General features: G+C 45.7%; 1 protein-coding gene across 1 annotated transcript in view; it reads left to right on the forward strand.

Annotated features, from left to right (window-relative positions):
• The window catches only part of pcyox1l (prenylcysteine oxidase 1 like), a 45,827-nt gene extending 26,568 nt beyond the window's left edge, over nucleotides 1-19,259 (forward strand). Inside the window, exons 5-6 of the mRNA XM_033029618.1 lie at nucleotides 6,902-7,042; nucleotides 17,458-19,259. Of these exons, the coding sequence (XP_032885509.1) occupies nucleotides 6,902-7,042; nucleotides 17,458-18,116 (800 nt within the window). The 3' untranslated portion in view covers nucleotides 18,117-19,259. The remainder of the gene's footprint in view (nucleotides 1-6,901; nucleotides 7,043-17,457) is intronic.
• Nucleotides 19,260-20,310: the final 1,051 nt, after the last annotated feature.

Consider the following 20,310-nt stretch of genomic DNA (forward strand, 5'->3'; position numbering starts at 1 on the left):
CTGGTGTCTGCCACTGTATTTAGCTTACCTGGCAGGTAAGTTACTGATAGCCAAATATGTCTTTGGAAACACCATTGCCAAATTGTGTTGACCAACTTGTCGCATGATACCGATTTTATGCCGCCCATATGGTTAATGTAGGCCACCACCGTAGTATTATCTATTTGTAATACAATACAATACAATACAATTCAATTTATTGTCATTTGGACCCCTTGAGGTCCAAACGAAATGTCGTTTCTGCAGCCATACATTACAAACAAATAGACCCAAGACACAACATAATTTACATAAACATCCATCACATTGCTGTACCGTACATGCAAGTGATGCATATTTATGCATATGCTGTTAAACCATAAAAGTCACCCAACATCTCTAGATAATTAATGCCCAGTGTAAGTGGTAACGATGACTCTGGGTTAGTCCATCTACTACTTGTGCTGGATATAGAGTTAGTTGCTCCCAAGCCTTGAGCACTGGCGTCTGTTTGGATAACTGACGTAGGGTTAGTGATGATAATAGGCTGAAACTATGCCAAACGTTTTTGCTCACCACTGTAGTTCTGATATTGCTTCAGTGGGTAACTTCATGACACGATCATAATGACCTGTATGTCGTTTTTGGTGCAAAGGTCCGAATTATGTAGCATGAAATGCTGCTACCATTTTCGCAATTACTCTGTTACTTGTCGAGTAGTTGGTAGTTTGTTGACCATTAAATTGTTGCATGATTGTGCCAATTCAACTATTTTGTCTCTTGGCAATGTTACAGTCACGTAGACTGAATTAATTGTGAAGCCCAAGTAGTCCATGATTGTGGATGGCTTCAACTTAGATTTATCTGGATGTAAGACAATTCCAGGGTTTCGAATAACTGTTTGGTAGCTGATACAGCTAACATAGTCAATTTCATGGTCTTGCCTACCATTTAAGATATCATCAAGATATGCCATGACAATATGTTTTTGTCTTCTGAATATTGCCAGAGCTGGTTTTAGTGTCTTGGTGAACAATCTTGGGCTGATGTGAACCCATTGGATAACGCTTTAAACTGCCATAGCTGCCCCATCCAGGTAAATTTCAGGTATCTGCGATGTTCCCTGTGAATGGTACTAAATAGTAAACATCTTTAAGATCAATGCTTGCCATGAAGCATCCTTTGGAATTTAGTTGTTTGGCAGTAACAACCGTTTCCATTTTGAAATGTATATACTTAACAAACATATTTAGTGAAGTTAAGTCAATGATGATGCGACATCCACCATCTTTTTGGGGTTTAGTGAATATATTTGATACGAATCGCAAGGGTTCAGGTTTTCCCATGATACCCTTTGTAATTAGTCTCACCAGTTCAGCTTGTCCCTCTCGTTTCTTTAACGGAGAGGGGAAAATACCCTCTAGGGTGAATGTTGACCTGGTGGCAATTTTTCTAGTATGAATTGTATTTGTATCCACTAATGCCATTGAGTATATACTGATCACTCGTGATAGACTCCCATGTGTTAGTATTACTCTATATGCTGGTGGGAACCAGACCCACCTACCTCCATGGTTATGGGTATTCTTCTGTTTCCTGCCGGTCCAATGAGTGTTGCACGTCGCCTGACATGGCGATGATGTTGGGGGGTGGCACATTTTCCATGGGGTCTGTTCAGGGCCCTGGTATAAAAAAATACTTTCGGTGATAGAATGCGAACCCCGAGCTTTCATCAGTCCCATATGGTAGACGTCGACTGATGGACGCGATGGGGTGCTGCTGCGTAGGAATTATTGTTTTTGGTTTGCTCGTCCCGGCCCTGCCCTCATGAGACCAAAAGTTTTTTAAAACCTCTTTCATGTCCTTCATATGCTTTGTGAGGTTTTTGCCAAAGAGCAGTGGGCCTGGCTCAGTGGCTGGGGTATGCACAACCCCGCAAATGTAGGATTTTTATGGCAGGTCTTATGATTTGTTTACGAAGGTTGTGGTCATCTCCGTATTTGTCCACGGAACGAGGAAAACGATGTGATGGCTGACGTCAGGCTTTTAACGGCCTCCTGCACGTGGGGTTGCCACGTAGCGGTCCACCACACCTAGCAGCTCTTCCTGTTCCTGCAACCCTTGCATACTCCCAAGATCTTCAGCGATTGTCCCCTGTTCTTGACCAGCCCAGTCCTGGTCACCAAGAGCCGCTCCATGCGGCTCAGGCGGCTGTCTCCCCTCCCTGTGCGGGTGGAGAGACGTCCCCGTCCGACAAGTCGGAGCCACCGGCCGGACGCCTCTTCCGTGGCTTTACTTCCAGCCTGCTGCTCAGGCGTTAGCGGGCTGTGCTCGGCACGGTGTCGGGGTATAGCGGAGTGCCCGGTAAGCGGTCCTACCGCCTTGTTGCTGCCCCCGCCAGATGGAACGCTCCTCCGTGGAGTCGAGCGGGGGGCAGGTCTGTTCAGGCGGCTGTCTTTACTCCCGTGCGGGTGGAGAGACGTCCCGTCCGACAAGTCGGAGCCACCGGCCGGACGCCTCTTCCGTGGCTTTACTTCCAGCCCGGATAGAACGCTCCTCCGTGGAGTCGAGCGGGGGACAGGTCTGTTCTGTTGCTGCCCCCCCCTGATGGAACGCTCCTCCGTGGAGTCGAGCTGGGGACAGGTTTGTCTAAGAGCCTTTCTTCTCTGCCTGAAAGCAGAAGGCTCCCTGTGAAAGAAAAACCCGACCACAGAGCTTACCTGACGGTCCGTTCTTTCACCTCCGTAGCGGGAGCGCCTGACTCCCGCTGCGCCACTGTTGCTCTGCTGAACGTAATGCCGCGCATACGTGCTGAGCGGGCTCTTCACGGAATCACTCACGTGATTCCGAAGTAAAATTTGACTCGCATTTAACATTTTAATAAAAAACTTGCTCCAAAGCATTATTCAGTTTTTGCCCATTAAGATTCAGATGGATATCCCATGCTCTGAAGCATTTTATAATTAATCTGCGTTTTATTAAATACTTAAATATATGACTTTCAAAGTGTTTTTTTCATTTTGGTGTGAGTTTTCATTGTTATCTCTGTGGGCAGAAATTTATGCCACTCACTGCATGTTTAATGGAAACTGTCTTGTTCAGTTTTATTTAGAGATACTTCTTCAGTATAATGCTCCACTGGTTAAAATTGTGGTGGTAAGCAGAGGAATGCTGGTTCAGGCACTGTTCGTGTGAGACCATAAACCAATCCTCTCATGTATTAACAATATGTTAACCCACAAAACTGTTACAATTCAGATAGTCATTTTCTCTGAAAAACTTCAGGGCACTCGCAATGTGTAATCATGTATTTAATGGAAAATTAGGTGCAATCAGCAAATGGAGAAGTTAAATGTTCTTGACGTCATGTAAAATATGGTTTCCACGGGAGGTTACTTCCTCCACCTCTTTATTTTCAAAAGGGTAAAGCAGACTGATCATATGACCTAAATCAACAATCAACCAATTCACCTGTCGATGTTATTATTTGCCGTTAATAATCTTATTTTTCTGAATTGCAAGCTTGCAAGCAGTCATGATATTTAATATGCGTGGCTTGTTCTTAAATGCAGAATAACCCATAATTTGACCTAACCTGCTTGTGCCTAATTTTGCATTTTGCCCCATGATATTCTCCATGGACTTCACAAAACATAAAACTGGGTTGTGTGTAGACCCCGCACTGTCACCGAGCATGTCACTATACCATGGAGAGTATTGGGTTTAAATTACCCCCCTTGAAAGAAACATAATTGACAGCACTGCACAGTTTTGCAATTTGCTGTTGGCAATATTATTTTCCAAGATAGTGCTAGCTTCTCAATCTTTTTTGCTTGTGGAGGTAAACGCTTCTAAACTCCAGCATGCACCAGCCAAGCATGTCAAATAACCTAGGTACACACAATTGCTGGGGAAACTCAGCGGCTGCAGCAGCATCTATGGAGCGAAGGAAATAGGCGACGTTTCGGGCCGAAACCCTTCTTCAGACTGATGGGGGGTGGGGAAAGAAAGAAGGAAAAGGGGAGGAGGAGGAGGAGCCCGAGGGCGGGCGGATGGGAGGGTGGGAGGAGACAGCTAGAGGGTTAAGGAAGGGGAGGAGACAGCACGGGCTAGCCAAATTGGGAGAATTCAATGTTAATGCCATAAGGACGCAAGGACCCCAGACGGAATATGAGGTGCTGTTCCTCCAATTTCCGCTGTTGCTCACTCTGGCAATGGAGGAGACCCAGGACAGAGAGGTCGGATTGGGAATGGGAGGGGGAGTTGAAGTGCTGAGCCACCGGGAGGTCAGGTAGGTTATTGCGGACTGAGCGGAGGTGTTCGGCGAAACGATCGCCCAACCTACGCTTGGTCTCACCGATGTAAATGAGCTGACATCTAGAGCAGCGGATGCAGTAGATGAGGTTGGAGGAGATACAGGTGAACCTTTGTCGCACCTGGAACGACTGCTTGGGACCTTGAATGGAGTCGAGGGGGGAGGTGAAGGGACAGGTGTTGCATTTCTTGCGGTTGCAACGGAAAGTGCCCGGGGAGGGGGTGGTGCGGGAGGGAAGGGAAGAATTGACGAGGGAGTTGCGGAGGGAGCGGTCTTTGCGGAAGGCAGACATTGGGGGAGATGGGAAGATGTGGCGAGTGGTGGGGTCACGTTGGAGGTGGCGGAAATGGCGGAGGATTATGTGTTGTATTTACCGGCTGGTGGGGTGAAAGGTGAGGACCAGAGGGACTCTGCCCTTGTTGCATGTGCGGGGATGGGGAGAGAGAGCAGTGTTACGGGGTATGGATGAGACCCTGGTGTGAGCCTCATCTATGGTGGCGGAGGGGAATCCCCGTTCCCTGAAGAACGAGGACATTTCCGATGCCCTGGTATGAAATGTCTCGTCCTGGGAACAGATGCGGCGTAGGCGGAGGAATTGGGAGTAGGGGATGGAGTCTTTACAGGGGGCAGGGTGGGAAGACGTGTAGTCCAGATAGCCATGTGAGTCAGTGGGTTTGTAATGTATGTCGGTCAGGAGTCTGTCCCCTGCGATGGAGATGGTGAGGTCAAGGAATGGTAGGGAAGTGTCGGAAATCGTCCAGGTGTATTGGAGTGCCGGATGGAAGTTGGTGGTGAAGTGGATAAAGTCAGTCAGTTGTGTGTGGGTGCAGGAGGTGGCACCAAAGCAGTCGTCAATGTAGCGGAGGTAGAGGTCGGGGATGGGGCCCTGGTACGCCTCGAACAAGGATTGTTCAACGTACCCGACAAAGAGGCAGGCGTAGCTGGGGCCCATGCGTGTGCCCATAGCTACGCCTTGTGTTTGGAGGAAATGGGAGGAGTCAAATGTAAAGTTATTGAGGGTGAGGACCAACTCCGCTAAGCGGAGGAGAGTGTCAGTGGCTGGGTATAGGTTGCTCCTCTGGTCGAGGAAGAACCGGAGGGCTCTGAGGCCATCCTGGTGGGGGATGGAGGTGTAGAGTGACCGGACATCCATGGTGAAGATGAGGGGGTGAGGGCCCAGAGAGTGGAATGCGTGGAGGCGGCGGAGAGTGTCTGAGGTGTCTAGAACATAGGTGGGGAGGGATTTGACCAAGGGGGATAGGATGGAGTCAAGGTATGTGGAGATGAGTTCGGTGGGGCACGAACACGCAGAGACAATGGGTCTGCCGGGAGAGTCGGGTTTGTGGATTTTTGGGAGAAGGTAAAAACGGGCCGTGCGGGGCTGGGGAACGATGAGTTTGGAGGCTTGGTCAGGTAGGGCGTGGGAATTGATGAAGTCGGTGATGGTGCTAGAAATGGTGGCCTGGTGCTCGTCAGTGGGGTCATGGTCCAAGGGTAAGTAGGAGGAGGTGTCCGAGAGTTGGCGCGTGGCCTCAGCTTTGTAGAGGTCGGCGCGCCAGACTACCACGGCACCTCCCTTGTCGGCTGGTTTGATGACCCAGTCTAGGTTTTTGCGGAGTGATTCGATGGCAGTGCGTTCAGAGGGGGAAAGATTGGAGTGAGACAGGGGAGTGGAGAAGTTGAGGCGGTTGACGTCGCGGCGGCAGTTCTGAATGAAGAGTTCCAGAGCCGGGACTTTATGAGGGGGGTTCCACGAGGAGGGGGTGCGTTGGAGACGGGAATGTCAAATAACCTGTCCATTCCAGGTGTTAACATACTAAACCTCCTCTGAAATGCTTCCAGCACCTTAACATCCTTCCTTAAATAAAGAGACCACTACACATAGTACTCCAGGTGTGATTTCACCCGTGGCATAAATTCCTAATGTGTGTGTAATTTCTCTGGCAATAAACCATTCTTTTAGTTTTCCCAATTATTTGCAGTCTTGCATACTTGCTTTTGTGAATCAAGCACCATGACAACCGACTTTTTTGCATCTCAATTATGCAAGCTCTCACCATTCAGATCATATGCTTGTTTTTAGTTTTCCTGTTAAAATGGACAATGACACAATTTCCTCTCTGTCTATCATTTGTCAGATCTTGGCAGACTCTCATAACCTGACTGCATGGCTTGCTTATGTCCGCTTCACAACTTGCATTCCTGCCAATCTTTGTGTAAGGGGCACATTTAGGAACTACTGATTTTGCATCTTGAGGTCTTGGCTCTTAATTCCATCCATATGTATTATCCAGTGTCTGCAACTGAATACAATTGTAGTTCTTGCGAGAAGGCTTGATTGATGCTCTCTCCACATTCAGTCAAATAGCAGAGATTGGGGATGTGAACATGAGTCACCTTCATCAGATGAGAGTGAAACCTCAAAGTCACCATCCATCAGGTAGCAGGTTATTCTGCTGATATTTTGGAGATTAGTTGAAAATTTTGTAAAGTTTGCATTTTGCAACTATAGTTTAAGTCACAGCAGCCTTCATCTGATATGCTATTTCTGAAGAGTACATATAAGTGAAATGAGATATTCTTACGTTGCTTTTTGTCTCTGTGCAGGAGCAGTAGCGTTGGCAGGTGTGCAGTCAGGCCTTTGGGCTGTGGAAGGAGGGAACAAACTGGTTTGTTCACGGTTGCTTGAATCAGCAAAAGTCCGTGTCATCCACAACATGGTGACTTCCATCTCTCTGCAGCAGTCAGGTAACAAAGAAAAAACATTTACATGCCGCAGGAATTCAGATCACTTTGAAATTGCATGCAAATAATTGTTGAAATATCCAGTAAACTGTTCATTATCAGCAAGGAGCCAATTCTATTTAAACTTACATTTGTTTAATTGATGTTACAATGCCTACTAAATTATGATTGAGATGACTAGAATCATATGCAAACTACATCCTTTAGCTGCAATGAATAGTGTAAATCAAGAGTCAAGAGTGTTTTGTTGTCATGTGTTCCAAAATGGAACAATGAAAGTCTTGCAGCAGCACAACGGATATGTAAACATTGCACTCTGTAAAACTCATAATAAGCAATAGTAAAATAGGTCCAGTATACATAAAACAAATAAACAATAGTAGTGCAAAGAAAAAAATATTGCTCCCAAGTCTATGTAGTTTGGAGCTTATTTGGAGGTTGCAGTGTTTAATAATAGCCCGAAGGTTGTAGTGAAGAAACTGCTCCTGAACCTGGACGTTACAGTTTTCAGGCTCCTATACCTTAATTCCAGTGGCAGAAGTGAAATGAGAGTGTGGCCAGGGTGGTGTAGGTTTCTGATGATGCTGACTGCCTTTTTGAAGTAGCGTCTCTGATAGATTCCTTCGATGGAGGGGAGGATGGTGATGGACTGGGCAGTATTCACCACTTTTTGCAGTCTTCTTCCGTACTGGGCGTTCAAGTTGCCGAACCAGGCTGTCATGCAACCAGCCAATATGCTCTCTACTCTACACCTGTAGAGGTTCAAGAGAGTATTCGTTGACATTCCGTATCTCCTCAATCTTCTCAGGAAGTAGAGGCATTGATGGACTTTCTTTATGATGGCATCAATGTGCTGGGTCCAGGACAGATCTTCATGGATATTAATGCCCAGGAATTTGAAACTTTTGACTCTCTCCACCACCGTCCCGTCAACGAAAACAGGCTTGTCGATCCTTGTTCTTCTAATGTCCACAATCAGTTCCTTGGTCTTACTGATGTAGAGAGCAACGTTGTTGTTCTTGCGCTATTTGGCCAGTCTGATCCATCTCCTCCTATACTCTGATACATCATCATTTGTAATTTGTCCAACAACGGTGGTAAACTTGAAGATGGAGTTGGAACTGTGTCCGGCTACACAGTCATGAGTATAGAGCACGCAGCCTTGAGGTACTCTTGTGCTGATGGTTATCAAGAAGGAAGGAGTCCAGAACCAGGGGCCACAATTTAAGAATAAGGAGTAAGCCATTTAGAACGGAGACGAGGAAACACTTTTTCTCACAGAGAGTGGTGGGTCTGTGGAATTCTCTGCCTCAGAGAGGCGGGTTCTCTAGATGCTTTCAAGAGAGAGCTAGATGGGGCTCTTAAGAAGGCAGGAGCGGGGCACTGATTGGGGATGATCAGCCATGATCACATTGAATGGCGGTGCTGGCTCGAATGGCCGAATGGCCTACTCCTGCACCTATTGTCTATTGTTGCTGCCAATTCGTACAGATTGTGGTTGATGAGGATGTCGAGGATCCAGTTGCAATGGGATGCATCAGTAACTTCACCACCAATTTACATCCTGCACTCGAATTTACTTGGACCATCCTGCACTCACATTTATCTCCTCCGTCGACTCTGTCCAGGGACCCCGACAGCTCTTTCAGGTTAGGCACAGGATCACTTGAACCTCCTCCAACCTCATCTACTGTATCCGTTGTTCAAGATGTGGACTCTTATACATCGGGAGACCAAACGCAGACTGGCCGAGCTCCACGATGTTAAAGTCCGCAGGCTCCCGCGGTTGGAGCTCCCGAAGTTGGTCGACAGTAAAGGCCGCCAACTCCTCAATGTTGGGTCGCAGTGCGGACGGAGATAAGATATGGAAACAAATCGCATCTCCATCGAGGCAAGAGATTTAAAAAAGTTTCCCCCAACCCACCCTCGACGTAAAACCAGTTAAAGAACACTAAAACAATCAGTTAACACATACTATCAAACAACAAAGCAGGAAGGGACAGCCATTGCTGGCGCCACCCAGTAGAAAATTAGTAAAAGAGTTGGGATTCATGTTGCAGATTAATAAAACATTGCTTATCCATTCCCTCCACTAATGCTGCCTGACCTGCTGAGTTCCTTCAGCACTTTATGTTTGTCACGGCTAAACATGGCAATTATGTGCTGTTTTCTCTCAATATAAAAGTATGTTCACTTCAAAAGTGCTTGTCTAGCCATAAAGCACTTCAGAGCATTCTTAAAGAGCTGTGTGATGCACTATAAATAAATCACTGCAGAATGGACCCTTAAACTAATTTCAGAAGATGGATGATGTTTATTTCAGCATACACCTACCAACTGCTGTGTCAAAAGGGCAAAGGATGAGCGCCCAGGCCCTTCAATGAAACATTATTTGCTTTTTAAAGACAAATGAGGACTTGTAGGAACTTTCTCATCTAGCTGACCTAAGAGTTTTACGTTGTGGAATATAAGGTGGAAGAGCATGTTGCATGAGAGTATTAGGACAGCAAAGGCCGCCAATGGATATGGTTAGTTTGAGTGAATGGGTAAAAACACTTAAACATGAAATGAAGATATCTACTTGGGTAAGAAGAATTTAAAGATGGAGTATAATCTAAATTGAGAACAAATGCAGATTAGCAAAGAACAGAGGGATCTTGGTGTTCTTATGCATAAATTACTAAGGACAGCAGGCAGGTGCATGGATAATTAGGAAGGCAAATGGCAAATTTATTGTAAAAGGGTTGGCGTTTAGAGATGTGGAAGTATTGTCACATTTATACAGGGTTTGATAAGGCCACACCTGGGACACAGCATTCTAGATCACCTTAGTCAAGTAAGGTTATGTAAATTGCTCGTTCTAAGCTTCCCCCCAGTCTAGTTTCAGTCAAAAATCACTGAGTCAAGCACTTGCACATCTGAACTTTATTTTGACAAAACACAATTTTAGTTCCAACTACTGTACCTAACTATCGCAGGTTCGATCGTCGTATCTGCCTGATCAAGCCCTCTAGGCCTCGCTCAAACAGAGACACTCCAGAAGGTCACATAGTCCCAAGCGCTCTCCCAGAAGATCGACACAGGACCTCATGGCAGTGGACTTTTATAGGTCCCTGGACCTCGAGGGGCCAAACCACATGGGGGTAGTCTCTTTACAATCCAATTACAGATATCGATTAACCCCAGACATGACAGACATTTCCCTAGCCCAATATTACAGTGGCTAATACATTGTATTCAAACAGTATTTCTCAGAGGAAACAAACATCGCAATATTTGCCGTGATATGCAAGAAAACCAGACAAGGCTGAATACCTCATCCAATCAACCTTCAGCAAAGTAAAGCTTTGCAACATTATTTACAATTATTTACAAAGTGGATGTCGGTTTGCATTCATCCAATCCATTCTTTGCATTTTGCACCTAATTGTCAGGGTCTGCAGATGTTCCCATTCTCTTCCTGCAGCTCAGATCTAGGCTCTAGACAAACTGGCACCATTCTGCAGCTTGTCCCATTTCTACAGAAAGCACTTTTAAATTGATAAAATGGCCTAGCAGCCCTGAAACCAGGATTAACAGATATACTGACAAAGGCTAATTCCTAGGGACGAACAGTTAAAGAAATTAGAAATTAGATTCCGGATATTGTGTTGGCCAGAACATTGCGAGTGCTTAACGAGAATGCAGATCATTTTTTAAAGATTGTGGAATTGAGTGGGGCATGAGGAGATGAGGCCAGGGGCAGATCAGCCGTCGTATGGAATGGTGGATGGGCTTCAAAGGTCAAGGTGCTTGCTCTTGTTCCAAATTTGTTACATTTTGCTGAATATGTCTGGGTCTGAGTGGAATCAAATTAATGTCCTGGTTTCCCAAAGACTGTGTCAAAACTGAGGGGTTAACATCTGTAGCTCTGGCTAGAGTTTGGCATCAGCGTATTAACCATCTTCTTGAAGATTATGAACTTTTCCCAACCCACAAACTGCTCTATAAATAAATGGAAGCGTGAAGTAAATTATTGCAAATATATCCGAATTATGATGTTTTATGTTCAACCAATTAGTTTTTAAATCATTTTTATAATGTATAACCCCCTCAAGAATGGCTTGGATGCAGCATAAGTAGCCAGTCCCTTCTGTGGTGTTGCTATGTGGGTGGCCTGATCAGGTGCAAACAGCTCATACTCTTGTGCAAGTGGGGAGCCAAACCTAATGTGGGTTGTGCCTCACAGCTGTTTCCTGTCCAGGAATATTTTCCAGGATGGTAAACTGGTGTTAATTAAATTCCAGGCCCACGATGTTAAAGCTGTACTTCAGTGTGGATTCTTAGTTGTGCAGATCCTTTCAGATCTGTGCTATTTATACAGGAATGACAATGAGCAATGGGATCTTGCTAGAAACAAACACTTATTTGAGGTATGGGCGGTCAAATGTACACCAGAGCCACCTGAAAGTACCAATAATCAACCTGCTAGAGCAGGGGACTTCAAACTATGGCCCGTGGACCACATCCGGCCTGCCGCGAGACTTTATTTGGCCCGCAGCAAGCTCTTAACACGTTCCATGTAGCGGACTATTTAGCGGGTTCTGTGCTAGCAAGATAAAACAGCACCTCGGGGACCCGACAGCTCCACGGGTAAGTATTCTTTTCTACCCCCACTCCACCCCCCCCCCGGGCAGGCCATCGCCGGGGAGAGGGGGGGGAAGGCGGCGGCGAGTGTCGTGGAGCCGGGAGAGGGGGAGGCCCAGGGTACCCGGCGCGGTGTCTCCCCACTCCCGGACCTACCCGTCGCGGCCTCTCCCCGCCCCCGGTCCCCGCACTGGCTGCAACACGAGGTCGGGGAGACACCCCGCCAGGTACCCTCGGCCTCTCCCTTCCGCTCTCTCGCCCCCCCCCCCCCACCCGACATCATCGCCGCCCTGCTGGATAAGACGGAGCCCGCGGTAGTTTACATCGAGACAGAGAGAGGGACAGAGAGAGAGACAGAGAGAGAGAGACATTACATTTATAAAACTGCCATTTCTTTTTCCCACGTCCCGCAAAAATGTGCCAAATATATAATGTAGCCCTCATACTGAGAAGTTTGTAGGCCTCTATGCCAGAGGAACTCATAGGGTCGAGCAGCATCTGGGGAGAAAGGAATTGTCTGTGTTTTGTGTTGGAACCGATGCCTCAGGACATAAAGGAGGGGGACGATTGGCGGTACAAAGTGGAGAGGTGGTCAGGGGCCAGTGGGTGATTGGTGGACTGAGATGGGGTGAAGGATAATGGGCAGATGGAGCTGGGTGGGTGAGGCGGTTGCAAGGGGTGGGGGGTGGGGAGATAGGAAACATAGGCAAGTGGATGGGAGTCAGTCAAAAAAAAGTGGATGAAGCCTGGAGGGGAAGGGGAGGTAGAGGCAGCTGGGAGGGTGTTAAGCTGGAACACAAAGGTTACCAGTGCTGGAATCTAATAAGCAAGGAATATGTTGATGGGAACCATTAGCAGAGTCAGGGCTCTCAATTTTTTTCTCTGTTGCCAGCCGGGCAACCTAGGCAGCTTTTTAGGTTGCCAAATGACAGTTTAGATGGTCATTTAAGACGGCTTGCATGACGCATGCGATAATGTGCTCGGAAGAAGTGCGTAGTTACCAGTCGGAATTATGGTCAATGAAGCATTCACATATTATTTCTGCTACAAGTAAAGTCACAAACTAAACATATTCATCAATCAAGACATGATATATACCACAATGACATGCAGCAAAATTATAATACAGTATCTCAACTATTTTTACATGTGAATTTTACAATGAATGTAATTTCTATTATTTTTTCCACTTCCAAACAAAAATCTGGTTGAATTATTCAGCGCATGATCAACCTCGGTGAGACCAAGCGCAGGCTTGGCGATCGCTTCGCACAACACCTGCACTCAGTTTGCAATAACCAACCTGATCTCCCAGTGGCTCAGCACTTCAACTCCCCCTCACATTCTGAATCCGACCTTTCTGTCCTGGGCCTCCTCCATGGTCAGAGTGAGGCCCACCGCAAATTGGAGGAACACAGCACCTCATATTTTGCTTGGGCAGTTTACACCCCAGTGGTATGAACATTGGCTTCTCCAATTTCAGGTAGTCCTTGCTTTCTCCCTCCTTCCCCTCCCATTCCCAGCTCTCCCACAGCCTACTGTCTCCGCCTCTTCCTTTCTTTTTCCCGCTCCCCACCACTCCCGACATCAGTCTGAAGAAGAGTCTCGACCCGAAACGTTGTCTATTCCTTCGCTTCATAGATGCTGCCTCACCCACTGATTTTCTCCAGCTTTGTCTACCAACGGGATCCCACGACTGGCCACATCTTCCCATCTCCTCGTCTGTCGGCTTTCCACAGAGACCACTCCCTCCATAGGTCCCTGGTCAATTTGTCCCATCCCACCCAAACCACCCCCTCTCCTGGCACTCCCTTGCAACTGCAGGAAATGCTACACTTGTCACTTTACCTCCCCCCCTTGACTCCATTCAAGAACCCAAGCAGTCTATCCAGGTGTGGCAGTGGTTCACGTGCACTTCCTCCAACCTTATCTATTGCATCCGCTGCTCTAGGTGTTAGCTGCCCTACATCGGTGAGACCAAGCGTAGGCTTGGCGATCGCCCAACCTGATCTCCCGGTGGCTCAGCACTTCAACTCCCCTTCCCATTCCGAATCCAAACTTTCTGTCCTGGGCCCCCTCCATGGCCAGAGTGAGACCACCGTAAATTGGAGGAGCAGTACTTCATATTTCGCTTGGGCAGTTTACACCCCAGCGGTATGAACATTGACCTCCAATTTCAGGTAGTCCCTGCTTTCTCCTCCGCTTCCCAGGTCTCCCTCAGTCCACTGTCTCCGCCTCTTCCTTTCTTCTTCCCTTCCCGCCCCCCCCCCCACCCGCACCCTCACATCAGTCTGAAGAAGGGTCTCGACCCGAAACGTCGCCTATTTCCTTCGCTCCATAGATGCTGCCTTACCTGCTGAGTTTCTCCAGCATTTTTGTCTACCCATTCACCCAAGTTCTGTTGTCCCACTTTCCTCACCCACTCCCTACACATTAGGGGCAATTTTACAGAGACATGTTAACCTACAAAGCCAATGCTTCTTTGGGATGTGGGAGGAAACCCACACGCTTGCAGGGAGAATGTGCAAATTCAACACAGACAGTGCCCGAGAACAGGATCGAACACAGATCTCTGGCGTGTGAGGCAGCAAGTCCACCAGCTGTGCACCTATATTTTATTTTCCAAAACACAAAAAATTATACGTTGATAACTTTGGTTACTAAAAAAAAAGAAACTATCCATTTTCAGTCTTAAATCTTTATGTGACGCTATGTCCCCCTTTACAGCTACTGTATGTTTTAATTCAGTTCAATACTATGGGGCAGTACATTGGCCATAAAGTTGCTGCCTAAAATTGCCAGAGACCCGGAATTGATCCTGAATATGGATGCTGCCTGTATGGAGTTTTGTTACCTCGTTTATAACATTGTTTACAGAATACTATGTTTACATATTCTGTTGTGCTGCTGCAAGTAAGGATTTCATTGTTCTAACTGGGACGTGAGAGAATAAAACACTCATGACGCGTCGCTAATGTCTCGGATAGAACTAGTGTACGGGTGATTGGTGGTCGGCGTGGACTCGGTGTGCCGAAGGGCCTGTTTCCACGCTGTATCTTTAAATTAAACTAAAACCACTAAAACCAGAGGAAATCTAAAGAAGGGTCTCTACCCGAAACGTCACCCAATTTCTTCTATCCAGAGATGCTGGCTGCTCCGTGGAGTTCCCCCGCACAATTAAAGCATGGAATAGTCTTCACCCTACCATAGGTACCAACCAGACGCAACTAAGTTAGCTCTTTTTTCCCCAAGAACCCTTTTTTGCTTAAGTCCAAGTCAAGAGAGTTTTATTGTCATGTGTCCCAGATAGGACAATGAAATTATTGCTTGCTGCAGCACAACAGAATATGTAAACATAATACAGAACAGGAGATAAAAGTTCAGTGAGTCTATATACCATAGACCATATATATACACAATAAATATACAGATAAAATGCAATTGGCTATTATTTTTCAGAGTTTGGAGTTTGGTTGTGGTGGGTCCACTCCAGTTTAAATTCCATTTGGAATATTTTTGGAGGACCAGGAAACCAAGAAGCAAGAGTTACTCCAGAGTAAGTCTGCGTTGGTTTTCAGCAGTCACGGTGAGGTGATGACCGGACAGCAATGGTGGCCAGATCTCCCACAATGCTACGGGAGGGAGAAAATGGCCGACGCCGACCAGTTGTCGTGGCAGTGTGCATGTGCAGGGCGGCACATGCGCATAACCATGGCCAATGTTGTGCTGGCCGTGGTTGTTCGCATGTGCAGGGGAGGATGTGCAGGCCGTGGCAGTGCGCATGTGTAAGGCGGCCTGCCGTGCCGAGAGCGGAGAGCGGAGAGCGGAGAGCGGAACACGAATGGCGGGCGGAGATAGAGAGTGACAGAGAGAGAGATAGAGAGGGGGCCGCTCAGAATTGAACGATAGGTGTCCCGGGTGCTTGCCAAGCCGGGCAAAAAGGCATGGCTTTCAGGTTGCCCGGCGGGACTAAAGGTTGCCATTGGCACCCGGGCAACCGTTAATTTCGAGCCCTGAGAGTGGTGTAGAGCAGATGGAACCAGAACTAGAAGGGGGACTGTACATAAGTTGGAGGGTAAAATATGTGGGTACTGGGTGGATGGAACCATGATGGAAATGGGACAAAATGGGTGTTGGGGGCATTGGAGGGAAGTATGGAGGGAAAGAGGTCAAAATGGGAGGACTGGAGGTAAATTGGAAGCGGTTTGTTGGCGCAGATAGACAGGAGACAAGGGGTACTTGAAAGTGTAAAATTCAATATTTATACTGGGTTGTGGACTGCCGAGGTGGATTATTAGGTATTATCTTTGAGCCACGGATCAACTGGCTTCATCCACTTGCTCTGCAGTGGCAGGAGCTAAAGAATGAAAGGTCTTTCTGTGCATAAAGTAATCACGGTCCTTTCAGGTACAGGACCATTATAGAAAGGGATTATTTCACACAGAGAATGTCTATCGAGAGCACTGTCAGGACTCAGTTGCTGAGTGATTCAATTTAGATGTTTCAAAATTAAAGGAATGGAGGAATATGGAATGTACAGGAAAGTAACATCAAGTTAAAAGACAAGTCTTGATCGTAATAATAAAAGGCAGAGAAGATTTGAGGTGCCAATGGCTTGCTCCAGCTACTTATTGTGTTCTTATGTTCATATTCCATCTATATGCCTTCAACCATGCAGCTGGGATAGATTCAAAACTAAACAAAACTACTGTAAACAAGCACATGTTACTGCATGTTGTAATGTAAGCAAAATTAGCTTTAAAAAAATATTATTTCACTGATATCCTGCAGTTAACACAAAACTGATATTCAATCTAATCAAGTATCATCCATTTTAAATGCATGTAACTGCTTTTTAATCTTGCGTAGTTCACTACTGTGACTACGTTCAAATTATTGGATTCTAATTTGTATTGCTGTTTTTCAATTGCTTTTACTGGAAAAGGTTCAGAGAAGGGCAACGGGCTTAAATTTGAGCCTCATCTTTCATAAATTGAGAAGCGGATAACCTGACTTCGTTTTGACGTTTTGTAAAATGTCAAGTTATCCCCCCCAAGAATTTGAAATAATGTAAATGCAAGCAGAATAAGAGATGTTTGGGCTGGTAATGAGGCATTGGAAGCAACAAGTAAGATTGCAACATGTAAAGCAAGGTGATCGTTTTGCTGAACGCCTCCGCTAACCAAGCGCAGGCTCGGCGATCGTTTCGCTTAACACCTCCGCTTAGTCCGCCTTAACCTATCTGATCACACGGTTGTTCAGCACTTTAACTCCCCCTCCCATTCCCAATCTGACCTTTCTGTTCTGGGCCTCTTCCATTGTCAGAGAGAGTACCGCTCTTAGGCAGTAATCAACGTGGAATAAATAAATTCTGTTGAACACGCTCATAAAGCAGAGAGGATTTGATGGAAGAGGAACTAAAGTTGATGGAGGTTCTAACATGGTTAACCAGGATTATGCTGCTTAACCAAAATTATCAAGTTATAAAAATAATGTTTTGGACTAACATTGTTTTGACAGGAAATGAATAGGTCGGTCAGATCTCCATTTTGACAGTTGACTCTTCTGACTGCATATTTGTGGGCTTGCTATGAGAAGATAACAGGAAAGTGGAAACAACAAGCAGAGTTGCTGGTTGAATTCCACAATCTACTCTGTTATTAGACTATGCCACTAGTCCATTTCATGCCTGGATAGAAAAGGAGGATTTGTTCTTTTACAGGATTAATTAATGACACTTTGTGCAAGTTCTATCTATTTCTGTAAGTAATTCTAATATTTTCTTTCCATAGGTGATAAAGCTGCTTACCAAGTGAGGTATGAAAATGAAAATGAAGGTGGTTATGATTTCTACGATATTGTTGTCATTGCAACTCCTTTGCATCATGAAACAACAAATATCACCTTCAATGATTTCACATCACCAATCACACCATTCCCAGGTCACTACCAACGTATGATTGTTTCTGTAGTTCATGGTTACCTTAATTCCTCGTATTTTGGGTTCCTAGATCCCAAACTCTTCCCATTTGCAGTCATTCTGACCGTAGAAAGTCCAAAGCTCTTTATGTTTAGCACGGGGAGTATTTGCCCAGTGAATATCACTGCTAAATACAGAAGAAAACAACCACAGGAAGCAGCAGTATGGAAGGTCTTCTCCCCCGAACCTCTCTCCAGAGAACAACTAAAGACCATCTTTCGCTCCTACTACTCTGTGCAGGTCACTGATTGGCTGGCCTATCCTCAATACAACTCTGCTAAAGGGATCCCTCCAATAGTTCTCCATGACAACCTGTACTACCTGAACGGTGTCGAGTGGACGGCAAGTGCCATGGAAATGAGTGCCATTGCTGCCAAAAACATAGCTTTGTTGGCATACAATCGGTGGAACCAACATCTGGATCTGATTGATCAGAAAGATTTGGTACATAAAATCAAAACTGAACTGTGAACAAGGGCATAGGTAATTTAAAGCTGAACGAACAAACATTTTTTGTGTTACTTGAACCTGTGAATTTCTGTGTAGAGTACAACAGATTCAATTTCGTTATATCTAATGGTAATTTAATACAGAATTACACCCTGTTCTTGATTGCTAATCTAATGAATGGATTTAAGTCATGATTTTTTTTAGAAGAAGAAAGTTGTGGCTTGGGTTTGAATTTTGCATTTCACAAAAGTCTAAAACTTGTGTTTAGACAAGGGAAAGACAATGAAAAGCAAATAGATGAGCAATGATATGAACAGCCAGCTTGACTACCTCTCAGCAATCAAATTTATTTGCCATCAGCCTTGTTGCAATTTTTAATTCACCTTGAAATGTGCAAAGCTATATTGCAATAACACCTGTAAAAACACCTGTGTTTTGTGGCCTAATGTATTGTGTGTGCATTTAAACTGAAATATTAGTTGCACTGGTTTACATGGTGGAGGCCTTGGACCTCGGATATGTTAACGTATTACTGTGGCATTTGGATTAAGATTTCATCTATGATCCTCCCTGTGTAAAATTACAACAAATGTAGTGGAATGTGGCAAACGCACAATTTGCAACTGCAGTAATGGTAATTTTTCTCATTTTATGCAGGCCTCTAATAGTGGTGTTCTAGTCTTTGAGTCAGGTTTTTAAGTATAAGCACCACCCCAGTGTCAGGATCACCGGTCTCTGCCCACGATTTAATACATCATTAAGGAAGTGCAAAACTACTGAAGCTGCAATTTCAGATGAAGCACTTATGACACTGTTTTGAAGAGGGGTAGTGGACATCTTCCGGTAGTCCTAGCATATAGTTATTTCTCAATAATCATCATGAAGCAGATTCTCGCATTGTGAAATGTGGTCAGTGGACTGGAAACTCTAAACTGTTTCATTGATTGTAAAATGCTTAGAGATGTCGTAAACTCAAGAACGTTGCTGCTTATAAAATGCAAATGCTGTTTTTATTTTTATGCTTATATCTTGCAAATAATGCTGCTTTATTGTATCTGATTTATTAACATAAGGTGTGAAGGAATTTAATATAGTAGGGATGGGGAATGCTCTCTTTATAGTTAAGTGACGGGAGAGAAAGTCATTAAAGTTTTGAACCATTAATATTTGTTGTTACATTGCCTGGATCAACAACAATGAGTGCAATGTTGGACTGGACTTGTGGAATTTGAATCCTTATGCCAGATAATGTTAATTTGCCCATCCTTGTAAAACTGCTTGTGCTACCATAAATGAATCGTTGTATTTATGGGCCACGGAACCGGGGGGGGGGGGGGTTCAATGTCTCAATGTTTCAATGTCTCCGGCTTTGAACGAGGCACTGCTGTGCTCTGAGCAACCTGCTCGTGGGTGTTGGAGAGCCGGGGTGGAGGGAGGGATGGGATGGAAGCAGAAGCAGCGGCGGGGCCAGATGCGGACTGGGAGCCGGGGCTGGCGAGTCGCTCGCTGCAGCTCCGGCCATAGAGCAGCCTCAGTGCAAGAGTCCCGGGCCGTCGGAGGCGTCGGAAGTGTTGCACCGCTGCCGTGAGAGTCTCTGCACCTGGTGACCGGCATGGACCAGGCTGCGGCTCGGTGCATCCTGGAGGACAATCAGTGGCTGCTGGAAGTAGGTACCAAGCACTGGGTAGAAGCGGTGGAAGATAGTGGCCTTCAAATGGGGGTGGTTGGAGAAAGCATCCTGCTTGCCTGCTAGATTTTCACTTACTGTAACTGCAGGAAAAATGTTGCCGATGTTGGGGAAGTCCAGAACCAGAGGTCACAGTTTAAGAATAAGGGGTAGGCCATTTAGGACTGAGATGAGGAAAAACTTTTTCACCCAGAGAGTTGTGAATCTGTGGAATTCTCTGCCACAGAAGGCAGTGGAGGCCAATTCATTTGATGTTTTCAAGAGAGCGTTACATTTAGCTCTTGGGGCTAGAGAAATCAAGCGATATGGGGGGAAAAAAGTAAAGGGGTACTGATTTTAGATGAACAGCCATGATCATATTGAATGGCAATGCTGGCTCGAAGGGCTGAATGGCCTATTCTTGCACCTATTTTCTAAGTTTCTATGCTTGAGTATTGCCTCCTCTGGCAGCTTGTTCCATGCACCCATGTGGAAAAAGTTACCTCTCAGATTCCTATGAAATCTTTTCCCCTTCACCTTAAAGCTGTC

The sequence above is a fragment of the Amblyraja radiata genome, chromosome 11 (assembly GCF_010909765.2).
Source record: "Amblyraja radiata isolate CabotCenter1 chromosome 11, sAmbRad1.1.pri, whole genome shotgun sequence".
NCBI classification, from domain to species: Eukaryota; Metazoa; Chordata; class Chondrichthyes; order Rajiformes; family Rajidae; genus Amblyraja; species Amblyraja radiata.